General features: G+C 48.3%; 1 protein-coding gene across 21 annotated transcripts in view; it reads right to left on the reverse strand.

Moving 5' to 3' along the window:
* Positions 1–19,289, reverse strand: part of IKZF1 (IKAROS family zinc finger 1) — a 97,840-nt gene that overhangs the window by 60,798 nt on the left and 17,753 nt on the right. For 20 of the 21 annotated variants that reach the window (XM_024990854.2, XM_005205110.5, XM_005205105.5 and 17 more), the window contains one exon: positions 12,429–12,548. In XM_024990854.2, coding sequence (XP_024846622.1) covers positions 12,429–12,548 — 120 coding nt within the window. Of the gene's footprint in view, positions 1–12,428; positions 12,549–13,481; positions 13,513–19,289 lie in introns of those variants that run through there. The other variant, NM_001105257.1, reaches the window with a different exon arrangement.

The following is a 19,289-nucleotide window of genomic DNA, read 5'->3' on the forward strand; positions in this document are numbered from 1 at the left end:
CCCAGACTTCACAAATATGTTCCAGAAATGCTGGCTGTCATTCATCCACGAAACCTTTCCCCACCCAAGGCCTGTGCACGGTCACTGTGGCTCGGGAGGCTTGGAGCCCAGCTGCCCGGGAGGACACTCTCACACACTGCAGACAGTGTGCCTGCGTGTCCATGCACAGGGCAGGCGGCTTTTAAGGATGTGTTGTTAGGAGACACTCCCTCAATAATTACAAAAAAAAAAAAAAAAGTTTGTGTGGGCTTTTAAGGATGTGTTGTTAGGAGACACTCCCTCAATAATTACAAAAAAAAAAAAAAGTTTGTGTGGGAAAGCCACACAAATGAACAAATACAAACCCTTAACAGAACTTAACACCAGCAGCTCCAGCTTCAGGTATAAAAATCAGCCCTGAGTCCACATATTTGTAGTAATAGTCCTTTTTTAAAACTGTAAGTGCAGTGTTGATCGTAACAAACTCACTCTGTTCTCATCTCAGAATGAAAACCACTTCACTTAAAACCACAGTGTTGTCGACTGAACATGAATTTTGCCAAAGACCGCTTGAACCGTAATGCTAAAGTTCCCGAAGTGCTCTCTATACCGGACAATAGTTAATTGTCATCATTTCACATGATGGGGAGAAAAAGGACATCAGAAGTGCTGAGGGGGTATTGGCGAAGTCATATTTTTACCGTTACTGTGTTTAACTGGAGAGACTTAGAGATATTAAGAAGGCAGGAAATTGCTGCTGGATTCCAAGAATAATAATAAAAATAATCATAGAGCTGCCTGCAAGGCTGTCATAAAAGTCCTTTTCTCATTTCAGCAGGGTTTCACCTCTAGTGTGGCAGTCCTTCACTCTGAAAAGGAGCGTGGCTGCCTGCCCCAGGAGCTCCGTGAGTGCAGCGCGGCCGTGGGCTGCAGGCTCCGTCCATCGCACCCCGCCCCGCGGGCAGGACGCCGGACGTTCAGGGCTTCACCGGAATCAGGCCCGGGTGATTTCAGTGGAAATCAGCAGCCTGCAGCCACATCCCCTGCAGGGGAAGTTCTCTCCTGGCAGGCGGCCTCACAGAGACACGCCCTGGACCTGCCCAAAGATCCCTGCCACGGAACTCACTCCTGAACAGAGGACACCAAGTTGCTGCTGTTTAGTCGGTCAGTCGTGTCTGACTCTTGCGACCCCACGGACTGTAGCCCGCCAGGCTCCTCTGTGTCCGTGATTTCCCAGGCAAGAATACTGGAATGGGTTGTCATTTCCTCCTCCAGGGAATCTTCGCGACCCAGGAATTGAACCCATGTCTCCTGCACTGGCAGGCAGAATCTTTACCACTAAGCCACCAAGACTCTCTCATTAATCTAGCTGCTGTCTCGGTCAGGTGCTTCGGGGCACGAATGCTGGAAAGTGCCACTTTGGTCTTCCAGCTGTGATTAGCTTTCTGATTGCTCCCTGGGCCACTCACACTGCCGGGCCCTGGCTGAGGAAATGTCCCAAGGAAGCCACAACATAGGGACCACTGAAGAGGTCTCCTGTGACATCTGTGCCCACATCTCAGAGCTGTCTTTCATCCAAGGAACTCAATACAAAGAGAAGATGGAGTCCCACGTGTTTTGTAGGAGAGCGTGAGGCCAATGCTTTCCTGGAAAAGTCACTGTAATTTAGTGACAAATCGATGGGATGCAGACAAGTCTCCCATTGCATTTACAGTTCTTCAAAATAACAGCAATAAGAATAATAATGCTGTGTCATAAATAAGATACAGAATCCTTTCTAATCACACTCCCTGCAGCAACAAAACTAAATCACTAAGGCAACATTCTGCTTGTTACAGAGAATCTAGTTGCTGTGACATTTCTAGTGTGTGATACCAACAGCAAAGCGTCACTTGGAATCAAGTCATGTTGGACAAGCTGCATGTACCCCTCACTGACCCCGGTCTCCCTGACAGGCTGGGTCTTCCCTAACACCCCCGACAGAAACAGACACATCCATAGCCCCATCAGCAAGAAAATTCCTGCTTTCCATTGGTGCTGTCAAGACATTACAACCATAGATTAGCACCTGTATGCAGGTAAACCAGCTCTCAGAAAGAAAGAAAACCCAAACTCCTAATTTGTAGCGTTTGCCCATTTCTCGAGTGTAAATCTTCCAACCGCAGTAGGCCTTCAGCTACCAACAGATAACAAGAGCTCAGCTCTCAGGCTCCAGCCTGAGAACCTGAACACAGTCTCTGGGCTGCCTGTGAGCTCCTGTTCCCCGCCAGTCCTGGCAGTTCTGGCTCCAGCCTGAGAACCTGAACAGTCTCTGAGCTGCCTGTAAGCTCCTGTTCCCCTCCAGTCCTAGGAGGCAAAGGGCTTAAAATTCTGAGCCGCTGGCTCTGCAGTAACGTGTGAACTGTAGTTCCTGCTAAGACCTTGCAGGGCGCTGGGCTTATCTGGAGGCCACAGTGGCTCGGCTTCAACCCCGCCCCAGGCTGTGGGAGCCAGGAAGGCAGTTTCCTGGGGCCTGGCTCCATCAAGCAAGTGTTCTCATCTCATCAACCTGGTGCTGTGGAAACTTCACAGGGCGATGGTTAGGGCTCACTGTGCTTAAGCCTTTCTACTTTTGCATAAAAGGAGGGGAAGCTTTTTTTTTTTTTTTCTGGGTTATATTTACACTTCCCAAATCAGAAATGTCCTAACCAGACAGGACAGGTGGTAACTGGCAACCACAGCTCAAAAGTTTTTTTTTTTTTTTTTCCATTTCTTTCTGAAACCCCATGTAGAAGGAAAGTTAACGAAATGTCGGTTGGCTGCTTTATACCCAGAGCTAACTATGCTTTCAGCACAGATGGAACAAAGCGGAGAATAAAACTGGGACCAGAAACCCTAGAACAGAAACTACTGTTGATCTCTCTGCTCCCGCAGATAAGAATCTGTTGTTGCTTCCCTTGGTAAACCAACTAGGTACAATGTGATCCTGAATTTAGGTTGTCAGAAGAGATGGAGATAAGATGATCGCCGCTTTCTCTTTGTAAAAAATTACCAGCTTTTCTGAGTTCACCTGCTCCTCTGGAGTCACAAAATGAAAGCTAGAAGTGTGGCTGGAAATGCCAGGCTGGGCTGTTCCAGCCTCTCCGGGGCCCTGTTTTTCTACACGCTATTCCCTTTTTGAAAAAGACTACTATGAATTCTGGAACACTATTGACTCCATTGTGTGTGTGTGGGCTCGGTCATGTTTGACTCTTTGCGATCCCATGGACTGTAGCCCACCAGATTCCTCTGTCTGTGGAATTTTCCAGGCAAGGATACTGGAGCAGGTTGCTATTTTCTATTCCAAGGGATCTTCCCAACCCAGGGATTGAACTCAAGACTCTTGTGCCTCCTGCACTGGCTGGTGGATTCTTTACCACCGATCCACCTGGAAAGCCCCCACTGACTCTATTAAAAAAATCTTAAACGATCAGCCACAAAACACCCATCTGACTGTGAAGTTCATGCGAATGGACACACGGAGCCACGTGAGGATGACTGTGTTCTCAGGGACAAATCGTTCTCAGCTGAGAAACTTGAAGATGTAGGGTGGCATGATGAGTTGGGGTGTGATACAACTAGCTCAGTAGCCCCTGGGGGTAGTCTCAGCCTGGGAAAGCCTCTGGGTCCCAAATACCAATGGTCCCTCTTGAGAAAAAGGGCCTAAAATAATCCACGGGACAAACCTTAAATTCAGATACAGCCTTACATTCCTCTCCCTCAACCTTAATTTAAAAGGTCTCTCTACTGTCCTGCTTGCCCTCCCCCTGAGAAAGCGGGGCCACCATCCCATTCCTTCGGTCCACACGTCTCGGACACCTACCAGATGCTGAGGAGGCAGTGAACAGACCCCAGAGGCACGCTTTCCCTGTAAGCGGGGCCAGGTGAGGAGTGGGAGTCAGGGACGGCCCCTCTCATGTGGGGCTCCCAAATGGAGACTGAATCCAGGGGGGACAGTCTCAGGGTCCCCGAGGTGTGGGCAGGCTGAGGCAGAGCCCCCAGCCCAGCTCCTGCATGTCTGGTCCTTCCTCCCTGGGGACACCACTTGGGCGGTGACATTCTAGTTCTTTCTCTCCTCTCGCTCCATCCTACCCGCCTTCTAACAGACTTAAACTCCCCCTTGTCTCACACAGGCCACCTGAGCGTCCTCCAGGGCTGCTGCCAGCTCTCCTCCCAGTATTCTTACATGCGCAGGGCTGCCCGAGCCCTCAGCCCCTCCCGCTCCCCTACATTCTGACCTGGGCCTCCGCCCCTGCCCAGCTGCCTTGGGGAAGCTCCATCTTCCCGAAGCCCCTTCCCAGCCCCTCTTCCAGCCCACCCTTCCACTCTCCCCATGCTTGCGTGCTCACTCGGTCAGCTGTGTCTAGCTCTTTGTGACCCACGGACGGTAGCCCACCAGGCTCTTCTGTCCATGGGATTTCCCAGGCAAGAATACCAGAGTGGGTGGCCATTTCCTTCTCCAGGGGTTTTTCCCAACCCAGGGACTGAAGCCGGGTCTCCGGCATTGGCAGGCTGGTTCTTTATCACCAGTGCCAGCTCTCCCCATCTTCCTTAAAGTCTTCCTCCCTCCCGCGCGGACTTCCATGCCATGCTTCTTCCCAGAAATTTCATCTGAATCAAACGGCTGTCTTTGCCTCCTCCCTTGCTCTCTCTCTCTCAGATAGTCTCACACATTTACTCCCAAGGCCCTGGAGCACAGCATCCCTCAGCACAGCTGGACTGGCCACACACTGTCAATGAACTTCAAGTGCACCCCAACTGCCAACTCTGTGTCCATTTCCCACGCTGTTCCAAGAGAATCACTGCCACCCAAATGCCACGGGGCAGCCCTAGCCACTTCCCTCACATGCCCACGCCACGTGGACACACGCTGTGTGCTGTCCCCGATGGTCACTCCAGCCCTCAGGTCTGGAGGAAACACTTTGCAGGGTCCCTCTGAAACCCACAGCCCCCTCCCAGAACCCAGGGGCCTTGCTGGGACTGTGCCCACCCCATCCCCTTCACCCACCTACCACCATTTCCTAAGGTCAAACGTGACACCTCCTCACCCCTGTGAGACCTTCAGCTCCCTGAGTCTCCCCATCAGCCCCCTACAGCCCAGCTGGGAACCAGCCTTTGTACTTTCTATGGAGGAACCCTGAAGTCCCATGAATGTACTATGCAGTGCCTTATGGTCACTGGGCTGCAGGCTTTAACTGCTCAGCTCTTCAAGGCAGCGGCTGCATCAGCCTGCCAGGGAGAAGGACTTGGTCAATATTGCTCCTTTTGAATGGAATTTCTTCATTTCTTAAGAGTTAGAGAAACTCAAGTCCAAACAAAGCACAAAGTCAACCTAAACGGTATGGTCCCAAATCCTACAGTGACCTCTATGGTGGGGGGTGCCTGCAGGGCAGGGCCCAGGGCAGGGCTCAGGGCAGGGCCCAGGGCAGCCTGACCTCCAGCAGGCTCTGCTTGGAGCCACAAATGCCTTGACAACTTCCAGCCCTATGGTCACTGACCTCCAAGGACAAGCAGGCAAGGACACAGCGGCCCTCACAGGGCAGAACAGGGCAGTGTGTGACCTCTCATCCCCGACCTTCTGGCGGGCCCGCCCTCACTTCAGTGGGGGCTTCACGACCCCTGCATCCTCCAGCCAGGCCTTTCCTTGCATCCCAGTCTCTCTTGCCACTGGGAAGGACCCTGACACTTTTCTGTCTTGCCGCGCTGATCGTGTGCTGCTCCCTGCGTTTGCCTTCTTTTTGAGAATTTTAGGCGTTCTGTGAGGTCACTACCTCAGTGCTTCTCCCTGAAGTCACCAGCCAGGAGGTGACCCCAGCACCTGGCCAGCCCATCTCCAGATCCCCAGGGTGTCTCCCAGGGAACTCGCCTGATGCAAATGAAAGTGCCACCCACAGCAGCCACACAGATGCCCTCCACCTCGCAGCCTGCCTCACCCTGCAGCGCTCGCCCTATGTGACGGCGATGGGCAAGGTGATGCACTTCCCCGACAGGGAAGCCACCTGCCAGGGCCAGAAGGCAAGGGGGCAGCAGAGTCCCTGCAGCCGGGTCCTAGCAGAGAGATGCCCCCCAGAGTGACCAACTGTGGGGTCTTGTCAACTGCCACTCAGGACACACACACACACACACACTACAAGCATTACACACACACACTCCAGTTTCAGTTTCCCCCAGGAAGATTCCTAAGCCTCTGCCATCTGGCCCCACCTTCTATACCAAAACCCAGGACAGGATGGCACCCCACGCAGCACACAGTCTCCAGCTTAGTTTAATGTACCCACGTGTCCTAATGGTCTGCAAAGACCATGATTTCCAAATGTTTGGCACTGACCTACAAAACCGAACTCAGGAAAAACTTAACATTCAGTTTTAAACGGGCAGCAACGAAACTGTTACATCATAAGAGCCCCTCTTTTCAAACTTAAAAGATTTTGAGAGTAGGCAAAATGATTTTTCTCTGATACCATGTCTCATGTTTTGGGAAACTGAGGAAAATTAGGATTTTGGTCTCCTCTGGGTTTGGCTCCCAAAGAACTGAGCAGGGTGTCAACTACGAAAAGGACTAAGTAACTGCAACAGAGAGGCGAACATGAATGGAAATGACACACTTTGAGTTGTTCCTCAAAAGAAGACTGGAAACTGAGAAACCCGGACCCTGGACGGAGCTCGGGCCTGGATGGTTTTCTCTGTGAGATTCTCACAGCGCACATCCCATCAGAGCGAGCTTGAGCTCAGCTGCAGCCAGTGCTCAGATGCTGCCAGATAATAATTCTCCTGAGCTCAAGCAGGGTTTCTCGGTTCAGAGGAGATGCATTGCACAGATAAAAACGACTTCCTCTAACTGCTGATTAGATAAGCGGGTGCAGCATCCGTACTCAGACGCCAGTGCCCCAGCTCCAATTAGACTCAAGCCCCACGGTTTTCCATCATGAAAAGATCTCTCCAGCATCTCTCACTCCCAGGCTGCATTAATGCCCTCCACCCATCCTCACCCACTCTTCCCCTCTGGACTGGCTTGGTGTCTTCCCTAGAACTAAAGAGAGATCTGGCAACAGAAGCACCAGGGAAAAACATATGAATCCTCTTACAATTTACACTCCAGTCCTGCAACTCACGAAGGAGTGAAGGAATGCTTATTTTGAGTTAATGGACCAAAAAAAAAAATTTATGTGTAGACACACTTAGTCATTTTCCTGGATGCCACAGGGAAGAAATTCAGATTTTTTTCTACTTTTTTTTCCCCTTTTCTATTTCTACCAGGGTAAATCAAATCATGGTCAAAGCCTTCCAAGCGAAGGACTCGAGGTATGAGAATTCAGCTTCAAGAATGCTCTAAACCCCATGCTGGAGGATGCGACCTGCAGGAATCAGGGCCTACGATAAACCACCAGGAAATGCTGGCTGTCACCTCCCTCCCTCTTTGGAGATGAGGTCATGAAAGTGAGCAGAGGCGAAGGAAGAACATTCTAGAACATGGAGGGGCTTGTACAAACACACATTAGTACCCCATATTCAGAGGCATCCACCCCTCACGTCTCTCTCAGCATTAGAATGACTAGTACACAGGGTCATCCTGACTGTCTGTCCACAGAACTGAGCCTTTTGGAAAGTCTTCCTGAACCGCAAGTCTTTGGTCCTCATTCAACCACCCCCTGTGGCTCCTGTCAGTCATCTCTCCTCTTCAGTCCCAGGGCATTGCTGTGCTTCTGCCCCGGGGTTTTCCCTGTGATTCCATTCTAAATCCTAAACTTGCCAGGCATCTCTCTCAGGGTGTCATTTGGTTTTCTGGCCCCGAACCTCTCTTCTCTACCCGTGGCCTCTCCCTGTCTCCCTGCTCCAGCCAAGTAGGCCTCCCCTCTCCCTGCCCACCATCTACAGTCAAAGGGGGTGAGGGCTCCTACCCCCTACCTTATTCACAACCTGATTCACCTTATTCACAGCCTGATTTTCTGCTGGGATCAGCCAGCTTGCAGCCCGCCTCCACTCCAGGACTGTGTGCTCACTGACAGCATCAGAGAGCTAGAGGACCCCTACCCAATTTTAGGACAAGGCCACTCACACAAGCAAAGTCAAAGTCGCTCAGTCGTGTCTGACTCTTTGCAACCCCATGGACTATACAGTCCATGGAATTCTCCAGGCCAGAATACTGGAGTGGGTAGCCGTTCCCTTCTCCAGGGGATCTTCCCAACCCGGGGATCGAATCCAGGTCTCTGGCATGGCAGGCAGATTCTCTACCAACTGAGCCACAAGGGAAGCCCGCACACAAGCAAAAGGAGAACAAAACAGTGATAGGCAAAAATCCATGCTCGAAGGAAGAAAGAAACCATAGATTATTGAATGAAGGAAGAAAAGAAGTTTTTCATTCCTTTACTCACAGCACTTATCTCTCTGCTAGATGCCAGTCTTGGCATCGTTTCTATGTGAGACACTTTTAATTGCCCCTGGCCAACAGCTGGCAGAAGACTCTTGACCCATTTTCCACTTCTCGAAGGCACCTGCCATGGATGAGTGGGTAAACTTGGGGGTTGCCGTAGGAGGTCACTGGGCACATCCTCCTCTTTAGCAGTTTCATACACAACCACTTCAGAGAGGCGAGATTTCTCTCATTATTAAAGAGACCACTTCAGAAGAACAAGCTAGCATCTGATTGAATAGACTGTCCTGATGACTAAATACTGAATCCCTCAGGGCCAGGAAGTTCTCTCCTGTGTCTACCTTAAATCCTTCATGTTGTACGTTAGATCCTCGCTTCCTCTTATTCAGACCCAGAAGAAAAAGGAGCCAAATGAGGGTGACTCCCTTGTCCTGACAAGTTATTGCCTCGACACCTCTTTCCCATATCATTTTTTTTTTTAAATTCAGGAGCTCACCTTGGCACACAGTCCTAGAGCAGCTCCGTCAACACGGAGGGAAGTCTTGCGGTACAAAACCATTACTCTTCTTATTTCTGAGAACGACCCTCCACCAGTGAGTGAGACTCTTCTCCCCATCTTAAGGGGATGGTTTCTACTCTTTCCCAACAACTTGTTCATTGCTCTCATCTGTTCTCCTGGTTGAGGTCACACTTGTCTAGGACTGGGAGTGGGGGCTCTGAGTTTTTCAAAAGCATCTTTTTTTTTTCCCTAAAACAGACACCCGGTGGTCTATTATCACCAAAGACTTTCACATATGTTACCATCTTTTACCCTCTCGCCATTTCTCCCTGATGTTCCCACTGGAGGAGCCAGCACCCCCAACTTGATCTTGGGTCTAGGAGTGGCCGGCACCTCAGTCTCTCTCTTGGTCTTGCCCTCTCCTAACGGATTCCTCCCCGTCTTCTTGGCTCTGTTTTCAGCTTGCCTATTCTCTGGATCACTTTTTTTTTTTTTTTTTTAATTAATAAATTCCTCTTCTATTCTTGGTTCTGCAAATCTTATACACTCTCTCTCCTTCTCTCCAGGGAAGCTACAACAGACTCCTTTAAAAACCTTTAAGAGACCTTTTTCTGCCTCTTACTGTGTTTCTACTTGTCTTTGCTGTTGTCTTCAGCAAAGCGTGTGTGCGTGTTTTCAGTTAACCCTGGAGACTATCCTGTGAGCCGAGCTAAGTTCCAAGGCTCTGGCAAGTTTGAAATGAGGGAGGTAAGAACCTGGCGGGGAGGGGCCCGACTCCACCCTTCCTTGCCCAGGTGCAGGGTCTCCGGGGCCGGCCTCCGCCCTGCCCTGCCCTCAACAGCCCAGGCGCCTCCCCCGAGGCCCTTCTCTCCCCGCTACGCTGCTCCCACTGCTGCGCAGGGAGGAGCTCTGGCAGGGAGGGGCCCGCTTAGGGAGGGGCCCTGCTTCCTGTTGTGGGTCCCAGGCCCTGGGTTCTTTGCCTTCTTCCCAGTGTGCTGATGAAATACGCCTTCAAGTGCATTTCCTTTCAGCTACTAATCCCTTCATCTTTTAAAGTCCTAATGCTATCAAGGGTTTCCCTGGTGGCTCAGTTGGTAAACAATCTGCCTGCAATGCAGGAGACCTGGGTTCAAACCCTGGGTCAGGAAGATCCCCTGGAGAAGGAAATGGCAACCCACTCCAGTATTCCTGCCTGGAGAATCCCCTGTACAGAGGAGCCTGGCGGGCTACAGTCCATGGGATCACAAGACTCGGACACGCCTGAACGACTAAACCACCATCACCGCAATGCTATCAACAGAACGTACTTCATGCTCTCAGTGCTGCCCAGGCAGCCTTCACTGCGCACCTGAGCTGGCTGACTCCCTTCAACAGCCAGAAAGCAGAGTGCCTAAAGCTCAGCGCCCAGTGTGAAGGGGAGCCCATTTCCTTGGTGCTTTTCTGTGCTCCCTGGTCTCAGGGCTTCCCTCCCTGGCTCACCTGTCTCCACAAACCTCCCCCCTCCCCCTCCCGCTCCCCCGCCCGCCATCTGTGCTTCTGTCCTTCCTGCTTTCCCGGGAGTGACCCATCACTCCTCTGTCTCCTCCCCCACTAACAACCTCTTTCCCTGCCTGTCCCCGTGGCAGTTGCCATTCACAAGCCAAGGAAAGATGGCTCTCAGATGTCTGAAGTTTTACAACTCTAAAATTCAGTGTTTAGAAATCGGATGCGGAAAGGAGTGAGCGTCGTGTCCCATGGCGGTGGGGAAGCAAAGAAGAGCCCGCAGATCTCAGGCCGCCCCGACCCCGCCCCTCACCTTACCCCGGCTCCACCAGCCACACCTGCAGGGACGCCTTTAGGACCCAGACCGCGTCTCAGCCAGAGAATGCAGCCTGGGAGCCAGGGGCTCGGTGACCTCCTACCAGCGCAGAGCTCCCACAACCTGAAGTTTACGGAGGAGGTATATTTAGGCTGTGAGGGCATTTATAACAAAAGCTTGCTTGACTGCACCAGGAGGACTGTTCTTCACTCTCCAGGAACCAGCCCGACTTTCAGTTCTCTACTGGACGCCCCAGGTGACCTTGGCTGTCAGCTGCGGGGATTTCGGGGAGTGGGGGGAGTCTCCCCAGTTTCTCCATAGTGACCCCAGAGTCCTAACCCTGGTGTCTGCGCTCTCCGCTCATTTAAACGGTTAACCTGTACCTATCCACATAATTTCTTCTGCCTTTCAGTCCCTGAGGTTTTCTAAGTCTTTATCATGTATACACACCCTCATTGTCCTAATGTTTTTATTTAAATTTGATCTTTTAATTTCTGTAAACGTGTCTTGAAAGGAAACTGCAGCAGTACAAGTGAATGACAAACCAGTATCTCTTGCAATAAACAGAAGACAATCTTAAACACAAATACATCAATTATAACAATGCATGCTCTTCTGCGTCCTAGCTTTGGGAAACCCCAGAGGATGTGTGTAGAAAGAGGGCACACTCTTCATCTACTTGCCCACATACAGTAGCCACTATCTAACAGGGAAAAGGAATTCAGAAATGCCCTTGTTTTCTTGGTTCATCTACGTCAGAAGATTTTAGCCACTATCCCTGTTTGTTCAGCGAAATATATAGCTAAGTTTAAAAAAAAAATACCCAGAGTCTATCTGGTTTCCAAGGCACATGAAAACATACAAAATACATTTCTCTGTCATCACATCAGGATGTCCTACAGGAAAATAACTTGTGAGTTTCAGAACTTCAGACAAGTGCCCTCCTCGGCTGTGGGTCTTACAAGCTGATGCTGTGAGATGTCTCCTGCCTGTCCGGTCTCATGGCGACCTATGCACCGCTCAGGACACTCTTTGCTGCAGATAAGGGGCTCTCAACTTCACACTTGGCTCTTTATAAAATGCAAAAGAAAACAGGTATTTCAAGGAACTGCTGACTCATTAGCTGATGAGAACGGGGTATACTGGAATAAACACCAGTCTTTAGTCAGAAACGGTGTCTGCTTCTGACTCTGCTCTGTGACCCTGGCTAATTCCCTGAACTTCTCTGGGTCTCCGTTTTCCTAGAGAGGGTGGATTCAGACTTCTCACCATGGACTCCATAGCCTAGGCAGGCTCACCAGGGGAGAGACTGCAAATACCTCCACACCCATTGTTCTGTGGGAAAGGTTTGTGAATGTCTGAGAGGGATAACACAGAAGGGCCAGGTTCGGCTCCTTCTACATCAAAGCTATGAAAATAAATAGCCCTACTGCCATAACACATGAAGTGGATAAATTTCCCATCTGTGAGTACAATCCGTAAACTGCACATTGCTGCAGTGCTCTGAGGATGGGGGACCAGTGATGTGCCCACCTTCGGGGATGCTCTTCAGCTTGGTCACACTGCACCCCACGTGGGGCTCAGAGCCCCACCACGGGGCCCCGCCCCGCACTGCGTGTTCCCTTCACATGGGGGCTGAGGGGAAACCGCAGGTGACGGGACTCACACACGCTCGTCGTGGTCTTTGGAGGGACGCAGAGAAACAGGGGTGCTGGCCTCAAGCCCGTGACGGCCCGTGAGTGAGAGGCGGGCGGCCCACTTACCCAGTCCCCGCTCACTCTTGGAGCTCTGCTGGCCTCCAGACGTGGTAGAGAGGTCTTCAGGGACAGGCATGGGTTCATCGCTGTCATCTGGGGTGTCACTCACTGGCGGGCTCTCCTTCCCTGAGGACATAAGCAAGAGCTGGAGTTTCTGGGGGCGTGGTCACCCCTGAGGGTGGTGGTCACTGCAACCCGCCAGCAACATGGCTTGGCTTCAAGTTATGGACTGAGTTCATGCTTCTCTGGGGATTGGAACCTGCTATCCTGCTTATAATAGAATATCATTGCCACACCAAAACATGAGACAACGGAGATGTGAAAAATGCATATGGAGTAGGTTATCATTTCCTTCTCCAGGGGATCGTCCCAATCCAGGGATCGAACCCGGGTCTCCCAATTGGAGGCAGACGCTTTAACCTCTGAGCCACCAGGGAAGCCCTCAATCACCTAGAGATCACCACTATTAAAATTGTGGTGTGTGTGCATGTGTATACACACACAGACACTTATATACTATGGATAATATGTGGTGACATATCTTCTTGATCAAAATAAACTAGTTTTTAGACATTCTTATGGCCTTGCTTGGAGAAGGAAATGGCAACCCACTCCAGTGTTCTTGCCTGGAGAATCCCAGGGACGGGGGAACCTGGTGGGCTGCCGTCTATGGGGTCGCACAGAGTCAGACATGACTGAAGCGACTTAGCAGCATAGCCTTGCTTCCATGACTCTTATCTGTGATGTCTGTATAACACGTCATTGCATTGGCACAGTAGGATTTATTTAAATCCTTTTTCTGCTTTTGAACCTAGATTGTATTCAATCTTTTTTTTTTTTTTTTTCAGTGAAACAACACAGTGGTAAACCTCCTAATAGCCAGCCTTTGCCCATGTTCTTAAGAATCACCACAGTATAAACCCTGGGGAATTTTATGGCCCGGTCAAAAGGCATGAATGTTTTTAAGACTCTTCATGTGTCAGGCCAAATTTTGCCTGTACGTTTGTTCCACCTTACCCTCCGACAAGCCTGTTCATCACACCTCTGTATTAAGGTCACCAGACTGGGCATCCTGCTCACAGCGACACATTCTGGGTCTGTTCACTTTCCAGAGCCAGAGAATATTTAGCCAACTGCCCAATTTGATTAACTCAGTGGGGTCGGGAAACTTGAAAGAAGGATGGACAAGGAATTCACACAATTCTCACCCCATGTGCACGGTGAGTCTTCTACTAGGAATTCTTATCTTCAAAATATGAAAATGAAATAGAACCCACGCAACTCCAGAAGTTGCTTCACAAAGTAGGATTTACCAGTGAGATAGGGTTTTACGGGATGCCTGTATCTAGTAAGTGTCACCAGAAACTCCAGAAATGGGAAACTCACTCCCACTCCCAGAAATTCAACACTGGGAAGCCAAGACAGGGAGAAAATGCTCCTCTTCTTTGAAATTGAAACCCCTGTATCTTCTAACATAGATGTAACCTAAAATTGAGTTAGGAGACAATAAACCCAGGCAGGGAAAGAGCTAGTGAGGCCCTTAGCAGCTGCAGAATAGCCCATGAGCCCAGAATAGCTGCCGTGGAAGACACACAGGGATGAGGAGCATCAAAGAAGGTTAGTGGGAAAGGGACAGGCTGGGGTTGTGTGCTGCTGGCTGGGCTGGCAAGCTGGCTTCGCAGACAGAGGATATTCCCACCCAGAAGCCCAGGCCTGCAGGAAAGTGTACTGATGATGAAGAAAGCGTGTCTGGGAGACGGGGCGAGGCAGAGTGGGAAACTGTATTGCGTCTTTGAATAAACCACCTGAAAGACCAACACAATGCTTCAGGGGACAGGCAGGTGCAGTGGGAGTATTCCCAACACAGGAGATGACCCTTCGGGGAATAATTTAAAACAGAAACTGCCAGGCACCACGGCTTTGGGGAAGAGTATAGCATTCTCTGGCAAAGAGACATCACAGTTTAATATCCCAGCTTAGCTGTAATTACCTCAACTGGCATATTTTCAGAAAGAGCATTATTGGATATATTTGGATAGCCAATACAAGATGGAGAGTTAGGGGGCAGCGTGGTAAGAATTTCCCAGGGAAAAACCAAAAGCCAGAGGGAAACTGATCGCAGTTCTTGTGTTACACTAAATGTGCATGACATCACTAATAATCTCATTGCCCTAAATAGACGACTTTAAAAGGAGCAACAGCTGAAGGGAGACTCAGTGTTACTTTCACCTACTTCATAAATGGAAAGAGCTCTGAATGGGAGCCTGCAGGAGGCCTATGAACCACCTGATGACTCTTTTTTCTCCTGACTTCCTAAAGTAATCATCTTCAAATCTTGAGGACTTTGGGGAGTTTGTCAGAGGACTCTTTTTTTGTTTTCTTTTTAGGTAAGAATAATCTTTTTAAAATTATTGATATATTGTTACTTCAATTGCTCAGTTGTGTCTGACTCTTTGTGACGCCATGGACTGCAGCACACCAGGCCTCCTTGTCCATCACCAACTCCCAGAGTTCACTCAAACTCATGTGCATTGAGTCGGTGATGCCATCCAACCATCTCATCCTCTGTCGTCCCCTTCTCCTCCTGCCTTCAATCTTTCCCAGCATCAGGGCCTTTTCCAATGAGTGGTTCTTCACATCATATGGCCAAAGTATTAGAACTTCAGCACCAGTCCTTCCAGTGAATATTCATGGTTGATTTCCTTTAGGATTGACTGGTTGGATCTCCTTGCAGTCCAAGGGACTCTCAAGAGTCTTCTCCAACACCACAGTTCAAAAGCATCAATTCTTTGGTGCTCAGCTTTCTTTATACTCCAACTCTCACATCCATACATGACTACTGGAAAAACCATAGCTTTGACTAGATGGACCTTTGTTGGTAAAGTAATATCTCTGCTTTTTAATATTGACATATTAAATTATATTGACATTTTAATATTAAATTATTTAATATATAATTAAAATATTTGTATTGACATTTAATATTAATATTCAATAATATTGACATTTAATATTGAGATATAGTTGATTTATAGTATTAGTTTCAGATGTACAGCACAGTGATTCACTTACACACACACACACATATACATTCTTTTACAGATTCCTTTCCATTATAGGTTATTGCAAGGAATTGAGTATAGTTCTCCATGCTGTACAGTAGGGTCCTGCTGTTTATACATTTTATATACAGTAGCATGTATCTGTTAATCACAAACTCCTAATTTATCCCCCCTTTTGGTAACTATGGTTTTCCCAGGTGGTTCAGTGGTAAAGAATCTGCCTGCCAATGCAGGAGATACAGGTTTGATCCCTGGGTCAGGAAGATCCTCTGGAGTAGGAAATGGCAACCCACTCCAGTATTCTTGCCTGGGAAATCTCAGGGACAGAGGAGCCTGGCAGGCTACAGTCCATGGGGTTGCAAAGAGTCAGACACAACTTAGTGACCAAACAACAACACTTGGTAACCATAAGTCTGTGGGTCTGATTCTGTTTTGTAAATAAGTTCATTTGTATCGTTTTTTTTAGATTATACATATAAGTTATATCATATGATATCTATATTCTCTGTCTGACTTCACTTTGGATGAAAATCTCTAGTTCTTACACAGACTTTAATACACGAAACCTGTCTTCTAGGTAAAGTGGGGACACTGCAGGCTAAGGAGGCTGAAACACCACAGACTCAGACCACTTGCTTCTGTGAAGACCCCCGGGGAGCTCCCACAGAACTGACTCTGGCGACCCCAGCTTAACAAAGTGATGGGATCCTGAAACATGCACAGTGAGGGGTGTGCATGTACACCTTTCTGATTAACCAGCTGCCATGGTGACAGGTGGAAGCAGAAGGTTGAGAAACTAGACTGCATTCCTGTATTATTTTTTATTTTATTTTTTTTAATTCTGGGTTTCCTGAGGATAACTTTGGAGAACTCTGGGATCGATCTAGACAGTCAGGTATGCAGGACCCATGGGAGGGTCAGAAAGAATTGGGACTTGTCCAGTGAAGGGCTGTCATCCCTCTGCTCAGTTCATGTGAAAATGTATCCAAGTCACTTTTCTTCAAATTTATCTGCTCCGTCTATTGGGGACAAGACCAACTAGAACTTGCTGAGATGCTAGATGTGCTTCTGTCTGTCCGGTCCCCTGTGCTGAGCGACATGCCAGCATCTCAGCACTTTTCACTGCTTCATACACGATGCAGAAAAAGGAATAATGGAAACAGTAGGGACCATGATTGTAAATACCCCGGGGCCAGGTCGATCCGTAGGAGCTCCCTGTGAAGATATGAGAGAATAAAGCATAGCCCTGGCGTGTGCAGTGGCTCAGGTAAAAAGTCAGGACTGTAAGAGAGCGAGTGGGATGGCCACCCACATGCCTGCTGGAACGCAGCCTTGCCTTGCCGCCACTGTGACAGTTCCTAAGAGCACATCTGATTTGCCTAAAAGCCCCCATGTTTGAGCAGTGGCTGCCGAGCCATCAATCACTGGCTTGAGCCTCTGTACTCAGCAACCCTGGGATCCTCTCCCTGCTGGAAATGTCCACGGAGAACTTCCATCACTTTGTCAAAATCCTCAGGAGGAGCAAACATATTTTTGTGTGTTGATTTTAGGACTATTTAGAGTCTGGCATCACCAATTCAAAGGACATGAGTTTGAGCAAACTCCGGGAGATGGTGAAGAACAGGGTAGCCTGGTGTGCAGCAGTCCATGGGGTCACAAAGAGTCGGACATGACTTAGCGACTGAACAGCAACAAGACCTATTTAGACCTACCTAGTTCACCATTTAAAATACAAAACCATGAAAAGATGATAAACGATAAGAAAATAAAGGTATTAAACCAAGTCAGTGCACAGGAGATACTAACACACCGGGACTGGAAATCTGTTGACCCAGGGTACAGCTCTGGTTTGACCAACGAGAAGACAGATTCCACAGCAAGTCACCTTTACACTCTTTCCTCAGGAGTAAAATGAGGTTAAAGAACATGATTTTGGCTTAGCTTAAAAGGTTGTTGTGAGAATAAAATAACAATGTGTGTGGAATCTAATATGCTAAATAAGCTCACGGTGTTATTTTGTAAACTGAAACATCTTCTAGAAACAGGTGTGCACAGCCCCAAGTGCCCATATGGCCAAGGGCATGGACAGTGCCCCACAGACATAAAGAACTGCAGACAGCGAGCAAGCAAGGATTCAAATGGAAGGATTTAGGAGGTGTGATGTCATTTTACTTAGAAAAATGAAAGAAACTTCTCACCAATTTCTGTTTAATCTACTTACTGCCTATGTTTCAAATAAAGCTTTACCTATGAAAAGTGTTTTGGGCAACTTAGATGAGAAAGTTGTTTAATTAGCTTATCAACAGGAAGTAAATAATTCCTCAAGTAAATTATAATTCAACCAACAAAGTTCTGTGGTTCCTCATGTCTCCAGTGCATGAGTTTGTACTGTGTACAATTCCACAGAAAAACACAATTTCTGGGTGAGGGGGGTAAATAAAACTCAGAATATAGACTGTCCACTCTCCAGAACAGTGGGGAAGCTCCTACCCTACACCAGGTCTGGCTTTCATGGGACTTCTGATGGGTTATTGAAACTCTCTGAGTCTCAGCTCCCTGAGAATTGAAGATGCTGCCTGTATCTTCCTCACTGGGGTCTTATAAAGTTGAAATGAGAAAAAATGCTTACGGTGGTGTTTGGTAAATTTAAAGCATTCAATCAGTGTGATTTCCCATGATTGACATTTGCACTGACACATCGATATGGATAAGCCTCGTTTCCCAGGCAGGGGAAGGATGTCTACAGAGCATATTTGTGGTTTCTCTGTTTCAACAAACATTATAGACGATCAGGGAGAAAACATTCAATAGGGCCCCAGGAGCCTGAACATCGCATAAGCTCAACTGGCTCCAGTCCCCCATTTTGCAGAGGACACACAGTGATCCAGGAGGCAAGGAGAACTGTCTCAGGTCCCAGGGATGGAGGCGGAGATGAGATGCTGATAGAGGCCTCACAACTCCCGCTCTCCCACAGGCTGACTCTTCCCGTAGAGACCAAAACAAACAACAATTCATAGTACATAACCAATAATTTAGAATGAGTGCCGAAGAAGAGAGAAAGAACAAACAAACAAAAACTCAGCAAAAGAATGAAGGAGAGGGGCACTAAAGGACAGGACGGCCTGTTTTAGACAGACTCTCCTCCAGGCCCATTCAACAGCATTCCCAACTAGAGGAGATCTAAGAGGGCACATATTTATAGAGTGGTTTTTATCTATAGGACACTGTAAACCAGGGCTCAGTCCACATTCAGGATAAATCCCAGGGAAGAAAGAACCAGGTAGTTTGAAAACAGAAAGTTAGATATTAAGTATTTGTCTGTTTTTCAAGCGAGTATTTCACACAGATTAGGTGCACTCCTATGAAATCGCTGATATCGGAACTTTTTTTCATCTATGATAATGGCAATTTCATAGGATTTGACTCAAATCTGTTTTTCTTTTTTTGGGAACAGGACATAACAAGGAATAGTTTCATGGGAAAAGGGGATGATTCAGAACACATTCCTCATATTTTACACATCAAGAACATCAACTTCTGTTTTGCTAAATGCACATCCTTATAATACATCTAACTGCCAACTTCCCTCCATTTTAGAAATGGAAAATGAAAACTGATATGACTAGGTGTTTATTGCAAAAACAGCAAAACACAGAAAAAGTATTCTTCAAATCTTTAGAGAAAATGGCACAACTCTTTAAATGCCCTAATCTCTGTTTGGAACACTCCAGGTTTAACATAAACCAAAGGAATAACCGTGTAAAGGACTGGAAGCACAACTAAATTTTAGAACAAATCTTGAATC

This window comes from Bos taurus, chromosome 4, assembly GCF_002263795.3.
Source record: "Bos taurus isolate L1 Dominette 01449 registration number 42190680 breed Hereford chromosome 4, ARS-UCD2.0, whole genome shotgun sequence".
In the NCBI taxonomy this organism is placed as follows: Eukaryota; Metazoa; Chordata; class Mammalia; order Artiodactyla; family Bovidae; genus Bos; species Bos taurus.